This window comes from Camelina sativa, chromosome 8 (genome assembly GCF_000633955.1).
Source record: "Camelina sativa cultivar DH55 chromosome 8, Cs, whole genome shotgun sequence".
NCBI classification, from domain to species: Eukaryota; Viridiplantae; Streptophyta; class Magnoliopsida; order Brassicales; family Brassicaceae; genus Camelina; species Camelina sativa.
The window spans coordinates 26,582,082-26,589,729 of NC_025692.1; the positions used below are offsets into that span (position 1 = coordinate 26,582,082).

Genomic DNA, 7,648 nt, shown 5'->3' on the forward strand with positions numbered 1-7,648 from the left:
CCATGAGTCTTGGCATAGAGGAAAGCATACTCTGCAACTCTCAAACTCGCCTGACGGGTAATGATTTTAAGACTTTCCACCACACCTCTAACGACCTATCATGAGTCAGGAGAAAACAAAACAATTGTCAGAAACACTAATCTGGAATGTTCTATCGATAGAGACACAACAAAACAAAACCTGATGTTCAAGGCCACTGTATTCTCCTTCAGTGTTTTCTCTGATGGTAATGAGATCAACATCATCGTAACGAGTTTTGTAACCAGGAAGACTGTAACAAGGTCTAACATTGGCATAAAGATTAAGCTCTTTCCTAAGAGTAAGGTTCAAAGAACGGTGACCTTTCCCAATTGGAGTAGCCATTGGACCTTTCAAACCAACTTTGTTTCTACGCACAGACTCGAGACTATCCCAGGTCAAGAAACTCTGTGTTCTGGGATCTATCTCAGTCCCAACATAGTGTTCTTCCCACTCTATTGGCACACCAGCTGTTGTAAACACCTGGATCATTACAAAAACTATCAACGAAATTGCCGAATTCTCACAAATCACAATTCTCTCGTAACTAGAATTTTTTTACAAAATTAGGGATGAGGAACCTTTTTGACAGATTCAGCGATCTCGGGACCGATCCCATCGCCAGGGAAGAGAGTTGCGGTGATCGGAGTGGAGGAGGAGCAGAAAGCCCTAGCGACGGAAGTAGCCGCACCTGAGCTAGAGTTCACAGCACCAAGGATCTGAGTCGATCGGTTACCGATCAGCCGTCGCGCGAGATTTGCTGCCATGGTTATATCGCTGCTTCAAGCACCAAAAGGACGCAGCAAATGGAAAAATTATTATTATTCGATAGAGAGAGAGAGAGAGAGAGAGAGAGAGAGGACTTTTCTGCGTTGTGACAAAAGTTGTAAAGAAGAAGCGAATATTTCCTTCTTCCGTAAAAACGCCGCGTAGTTTCTAAAGTCGCATTAGGTTAGTACTCAAAGTTAAACGACACAAAGTGAGTACGTCAAAATACAAACGGAACGAACTGTTTTTTTAAAAGCTCAGGCCCAGTAAAGAGTATTGTTTATTTAGTATCGGGCCCAATAACAGTCTAACACAAACCACAGATGTATACTACTAAAGATGTTTACGTAATTATTACGTCATCATACATTACATGTACACACACAACCGATTTATGCTAAACCTCCGGTGGCTTCCCCGTAGCTTTATGGGGCGGTGCAGGTGCCGGTAAACCAGCCAACGGCGGTCCATACATGCCTTCTCGCCGGCCGATTTTTCTTCCGATGAGATAAAAAGTGATAGCGACGATCAAAAGGAGAAGAATCGCCGGAAACGATATGTAGATCACATAACCCATTTGCTGGTTTACTCTGCTGGAGCGATTTTACTTTCTTTTTTTCTTTGGTTCCCCCACGAAGATGAAGAAGGATTTGAGAAACCAGAAGACGATTCGAGAAGACAGACTGATATGGACACGTGTCAGCAACCTAGCGTCGATGTGTCTGCTACGTAATGAGATCCGGTTTAGGAGATTTTAACAATTCAAACTGACGATTTTTTTTTTAATGATCGACTCCGCATCAAATTACACAAACCGGATACGGTTTGTAGCTATGGTCCTCCTATGATGATATGTATATAAACATAACATTACAACCAAATTAAGAGAGGGAAAAAAAAACGAAAATTTCTGAAGCAACAAAATCCTTTTTTTTTTTCTTTTTCTTAATACACAATTAACAAAGCAGAGGAGAGGAGCAATCAAAAGCAAGGGTTTTGATTCTTCGGCTTCCCGCTCTAACGTCTCTTTTGATCATGAGATTCTCACAATGTGCATCTTCAACCCAATGATCCGTACGCAGTCAAGTTCTTTCTTGAACCGGGTCCATCCTGATTCATACCTATGGGTTTATTCGATAACCGACGTTTATACCGCTTCAAAACTGAAGCCAGATTTTCTTTTCCCTTTGGGAAAGCCACGTCTCCTGCAGCTGTACCGGTCCGGCCTTTCCTACATGAGATTGCCATTTCAACGTCTTTGATCAGATCAAGAAGTGTGACTGCGGTTGTGCATTTTCCTTTGGCCGGTTTTGCAGCCGGAGGTAACATCCCGTTCGCTGAAGGCGGGCTCGCTCTCTGGTGGCTCGCAGGAATCTGAAGGCAAAAGCACGGTGTCATCGGTGTCCGCAGCTTTGAGAACGCTGGATCAATTACTCCCTGTGTTGAATCCATACATCATGTCAAAACATAATAAGCTTTGGTTTCGAACTGCAAAAGTGTGGTTTTTTATCTTTGTTTACCTGAAGGCGGTTGAGAACGTAAGTGTACTTTCCCCAGAGCTCAGGCCGGCTCTCCATGAGAGACAAGTCAAGAACACGGTGGATGCACCAAACTCCAAAGCTCACAATCAAATCAGCTCTCCATACGCAACCATCTCCACAATTAGGAACCGATGAAATCAGTGGCTCACCCATGTGACCCACCTGATTTATTTCTCGAGTTTCAGCTTCATAGATAAACTTCTCTCGTGCAGCTACCCGGTCAATCAGTTCTTCATCAACTCCATCGCTTTGTCCAAACAACCACTCGGATCCTTCCAGTTTAATAAGCTTTAGAATACAGTGCCTGAATGACTGAAGAAGCTTAGCCTCTGCATCAACAGTAGAGGAAGAGTTGTTGTCTATATTTATCGGATTCGATCTATTCCTGAGCTCCTCACCAACAGCACCAGTCCTCTCCGCTACGCCAAACTGCTCAAAGGGCTGTCTAGACCAAAGTGATCCGGTCCCTGTTGTTGATGCATTCTGTGGCAAAGTGTAGGTATCTCTGTAGCCTCCTCCTCTTGATTGAGACATGTCATCATAAGCAGAGGGTACTCCAACCCGTGACCCCATATTAGAATACGATGATGATTCACTGCTTAATCGACCATAAGACGTGCCATACCCTCCTCCTCCTCCACTGGACGGATCCCAGTATCCGCTCTTGTTGTTCGGCAAATGCATGTTTCTCGCGGACATAGACAATCCTGAGATATCTGGCATGCTACTATACTTCTTCTCATTGGCTACTGCTACACCAACAGTATCGGTATTTCCAGAAGATGGAACACCATAATAAGATCTATCAGATTGCCGTGATATGCTTCTAGACCCAGCAAAATTTTCAAATCCAGGAGCTGGTCCAGGGGTTAGACCATTATGGGACTTCTGTTTTAAGGCTAACGCAAGTTGCTGTGTATAGCTCATTGTACCAAGCGTCATAGATCTCGACGTTGGGATCTCTCCACGGGATTGTAAAGCTTCAAGCCTTTCTTTTGACAAATTGTCAACAAATGACTTAATCTGATATCCGTGAACTGTAGCTGGTTGTTGGTGTTCCCAACCCTCAGAAGATGATGGAGCACGCAAGCTAGAGTATCTTCTCTCACTCAATTCATAAGCATTATTATTAGTGGTGTTACCATATGCACCCAACATCTGAATACGGTTGACCAACGGTGACGGTGACGGTGACGACCCTCTTTGTAATCCATACAACGAATCGATACTTCCTGGAGTCCTTTGCTGCTTCAGTGAATCATATAAATTTGAAGTCATTTGTGAGTCCAATCCCTTTGCAGTTGGAGACATGCAATATCCACTACTCATGTCTTTTCCAAAAGAATCTGCTTTCATAGAAGAGGCTGACTTTTGATCAGCGCCAAACAACTGATCTATTTTCTTTGCCCTGGCTTCAGCAACTAATTGGCCATGAAAATCATATAAATGTCCCCAAAACTCATCAAGGATCGCAGATAAGTGGCGCCGGGCAGCACGCCCCAAACCTTGCAACCGTGAAAGGCTTCCAGTCCCACTTCCCCCTTCCCCACTTAAGCTGCGGAACGAAGGCGGACCATCAGATCCAACAGTATAGTTGCTTGCAGGAGCAGCTTTCGTAGCTTCTTCTGATTCCCATGAAACCCCTTCAACATCCTTTTCAATGAACTTGCTGTTATTTTCCATGCTAACAGTCTTCTCCACAGGACTTATCGGTTCAATCTTCACCATCTTTGTTTCAACAACCAAATCCTTATCAGTTACCTCATTAACCACCGTTGACTGCAATACAGACTGTTCTTTTACATCAGGGTCTTCCCCAAGTTTACTTACTTGAGAGGCAGAGAATTTTACGTCTAACTCGCTTTCCTCTAGAGGACTTGAACGAATTTCTTGATCCGTCATTAGAATGTTCTCTGGCAAATCATAGACAGAACTAGTGACAGACGTAGTATCCAACTGATCCTTTACCCTGCTTTCCAGCCGCACTATTGATTCGTCTTCATTACGCCTTGTTTCGCTTCTTTCAATTATTTCCTCTTCATGAACAGAAGGATAAGATAAAGCATTTTGAACATCCATGTTCCATACTTGGGTTTCTACTCTGTTACTCGCAGATTTCAGCGGCGTAGCTGCAAGCCAGAGCATCATGCATAAGGATGCACATGACGATACAAGCAGAGTGGTGTACTGAACCGAGGTGCCCATTACGGTATTCCATCTTAAACCACTAGCCCAGTCACTGCTTCCAAATACCATCTCAACAACAAAAACAATATTCAAACCGAGAAACCCCAAAAACGTTGTAAGTGCGAGGAACTCGCCAACTTGAGGGATCTTATGGACACCCATGATTTGTCTCGACGAAGCAATGCGGAACAGCGGTATGACAGAACAAGGAAGCATCATCGCCACCAGGACCTGAGTGAATATAAGTAACTGATATATTCCGTCTGCACCAGATGTCCACACACAATAAAGGGCAGGAGCAACTGCAAGAATTCTGATTGTAGCACGATGAAGCCAACCGGGTATTTCTATCTTTAGGAAGTCATGCAGAACGACCTCTCCACCGAAAGTCCAAGCTAGTGCTGTAATTTGACTAGAGAAGAACAGGAGCATCAAAAAGCCCACTGGAATGAGCGGACTCACAAATACCTGCGCTCAACAATCAAGAACAAAATAATTATGATCACGAGATAATTCTGAAACTGTCTGTCTAAAAATGTATTATAGACTAATACGAAGCATAAACCCGTTAGAACAAACCTGCTCCATTAGTGACATGGCATCGTGAAAAGTCAGTACCACAAGGCCAGTACTGTGGAACACACTGGCTGCTGCATTCATCAATACATAATTTACAAGTGAAAGTCCGCTGAAGACACCAAAGATGGCGAACAAATGGTCTTGACACAAGCTGCTCTTGTCGACATCTGACGAAGATGTGCTTTCCTGCAATAGAGGAGTTCACTGCTTAGTATAATTATTGCTACTTAATAGAAAAGAGAGATACAGAGAAAGAGAAAAAAGGTACCCCAGCAAAATAAGAATGGATATAAAAATTGTGAGGGACGATGCTTGCTCCAAGAAGACCCATCAGTGCAAATGCACTCTCTCCATTTAACCGAATTAACACTCCGTTCATAGAGAATGGGATCTCAGACTGACTCAGCAAGACACCAGAGACATAGAGAAGTAAAACAAAGCCTGCCGAGCAAATGGATACTGTATTTGCCATACCATTTTCCTGTAAAAATTGTATGCATGTCAGTTAATTTCCGATAATGCTATTCCAAGAACACGAAGAAATAGAAAAGGCATGAAACCAGTCATACAAGGAAAGAGGCGAAAACAGGAAATAAAAATGCATCGATGGCGGCCAAGAACACTCCAGTGGATAACTCCACTCCAAACAAAAGGTTAAGTGCATGTGCAACTCCCACAACCTGTTTTTAATAGGAAAGCCTCAAATCAGAAAAACTGAAAATTTCCCATCAAACATAAATAAAAAAAAAATAGAAGGAAAAAGACTGTAAGTAACTACCATGGTAAGGTCGAGCAGAATTGCTGAGAACTCCGCCTGAATGCCCAAGAACATGCACGTCCACTTGTCATATTCTTCATTGCAGATCTGTACAAGTAAAAAACATTAGAATGTTACAAAAATAGAGAAGGTGGTTAGCAGAAAAAAACAGTGTAGCTAAAAGCTTCGAGATCAGAGAAAGGGGAACAAAATACCTGAGCTAAATGTTTACCAGTAACAACGCTTATTCGGGCAGCTATATACTGGCACAAGATGGCGGCAAAATTGAAGAGCAGAGTAATAGCCACTAAGTCATACCCAAAACGAGCACCTCCTTCGATATTTGCAACCCATTTGCCAGGATCAATATAACCGACAGAAACCAAAAGAACAGGAAGTAGCGGAGGAACCATTCTCTGGATGAACCCTAGCTGAGGAGGTCTCACATTCACAATTTCAGCTTCCATCCTACTAAATCTATCTGATAGATATATATATAATTTACTCAAGAGTAGGAGGATTAAAAGGTCAACTCTACAGATCCAATCGTCGTAGAATTCACAGACTCAACCATAAACACATTCCCCCTTGATTCCTTCAAAAGCTCACCAGCTAGGCTGTCGAATAAAAAGCCAATCTAGGCTGTCGTCTTGTATTACAGGTATGTACAGTCTTTACCTACTAGCTGAAGTTTCCTCAAGTAACCAACAAATGAAGTTTGTTAAGTTAAAAAGGACCAGAGGTTTACACAGCAGCTTTCAAGGAGGAGATCTTACAAAACATGAGAGCTAAGTTGGTGCAAAAGGAGGAAGCCCTAACAGAGCAACCAAGAACAGAACACAGACTTCCATATGCTTAACCAAGTACGGATGTTATGTCCTAACCATTCGAATCAGCTTTTTAAACCTGTAAAAAAATTAATGGTGGACCAAAAAAAAAAAATTCAGATGACAAAAAAGAATTGATCTTTGGGATAAGCTTTTTAAAAAAAAAATAGAAATTCAAAACTTTAATTGAAGCTAAAAGAATCGTAACGCTGACGAAAAGCAACAAAAAAAAAAATGCAAAGATCCCGTATGATCTACGCATTCAGATCTTCAAGAGAGTTTAAAAAAAAAAAAAAAAAGGTCAACCCACAAACAAGTACAGTAAAAAAAAACAGAAAAAGCTAAAATCTCACAGTTAAAAACAAAACCCAGATGAGAGGAGAAACTTGAACAATCTTCTTTTTCGCAAAACAGAGACTCAGAGAGAGGGATAGAGAGATCTAAGCTGAAACTCGANAAAAAAAAAAAAAAAAAAAAAAAAAAAAAAAAAAAAAAAAAAAAGCTGAAAACGAACAGAGATGTGTTTTAAAAAAAAACTCCCATTTGCACAAAATCCGAGGCAAAAAGCTACAGAAACCCATGGAAGTCCCGTAAAATAAAGCCCCCAGCCAGAAGAGAAAGAAAAAAAGACTAAATAAGAAACAGAGAATTAGGGTTTTTGAAGATGGTGACCTGTGAAATCGCTACGATCGCAAAGTTTGACCTAATTAAGTATCAAATCAAGTGAGAGAGGTCTAGAAACGGATCTTCAAGAGAGAAATAAAACTCTAATCAAAGGCCACGAGAGATAGAAGAAAAGGAGAGAGGAAAGAGAGAAAGAAGAAGAGCTCAGTTCCCATCCAAAGGAGAAAGAGAGAGATAAACAAAAAAAAAAAAGAAGATCCAAAAAAAAAAATCAATTTATATTACATACACATTATTTTTTTGTATCTATAGGTTCTGAAAGGTTATGGGTGCTCGTGCCACCTTCA

General features: G+C 41.5%; 2 protein-coding genes across 3 annotated transcripts in view; both read right to left on the bottom strand.

Moving 5' to 3' along the window:
- The window catches only part of LOC104708810 (isocitrate dehydrogenase [NAD] catalytic subunit 5, mitochondrial), a 2,806-nt gene extending 1,898 nt beyond the window's left edge, over positions 1 to 908 (bottom strand). Inside the window, exons 1-2 of the mRNA XM_019229010.1 lie at positions 600 to 908; positions 323 to 501 (exon numbers count right to left, since the gene is read on the bottom strand). Of these exons, the coding sequence (XP_019084555.1) occupies positions 323 to 501; positions 600 to 785 (365 nt within the window). The 5' untranslated portion in view covers positions 786 to 908. The remainder of the gene's footprint in view (positions 1 to 322; positions 502 to 599) is intronic.
- On the bottom strand, positions 1,539 to 7,531 carry LOC104708811 (ethylene-insensitive protein 2). 2 transcript variants are annotated; one of them, XM_010425439.2, is made up of 9 exons: positions 7,350 to 7,531; positions 6,627 to 6,756; positions 6,066 to 6,535; positions 5,872 to 5,958; positions 5,663 to 5,773; positions 5,362 to 5,574; positions 5,094 to 5,279; positions 2,307 to 4,982; positions 1,539 to 2,223 (listed from the first exon to the last, which is right to left on the bottom strand). In XM_010425439.2, exons 3-9 carry the CDS (start codon positions 6,315 to 6,317, stop codon positions 1,846 to 1,848), a joined length of 3,903 nt encoding a protein of 1,300 aa, XP_010423741.1. In that variant the 5' UTR covers positions 6,318 to 6,535; positions 6,627 to 6,756; positions 7,350 to 7,531; the 3' UTR covers positions 1,539 to 1,845. The 2 variants fall into 2 exon arrangements, with proteins under 2 accessions (XP_010423741.1, XP_010423740.1); XM_010425438.2 differs by having other exon boundaries at positions 6,066 to 6,756.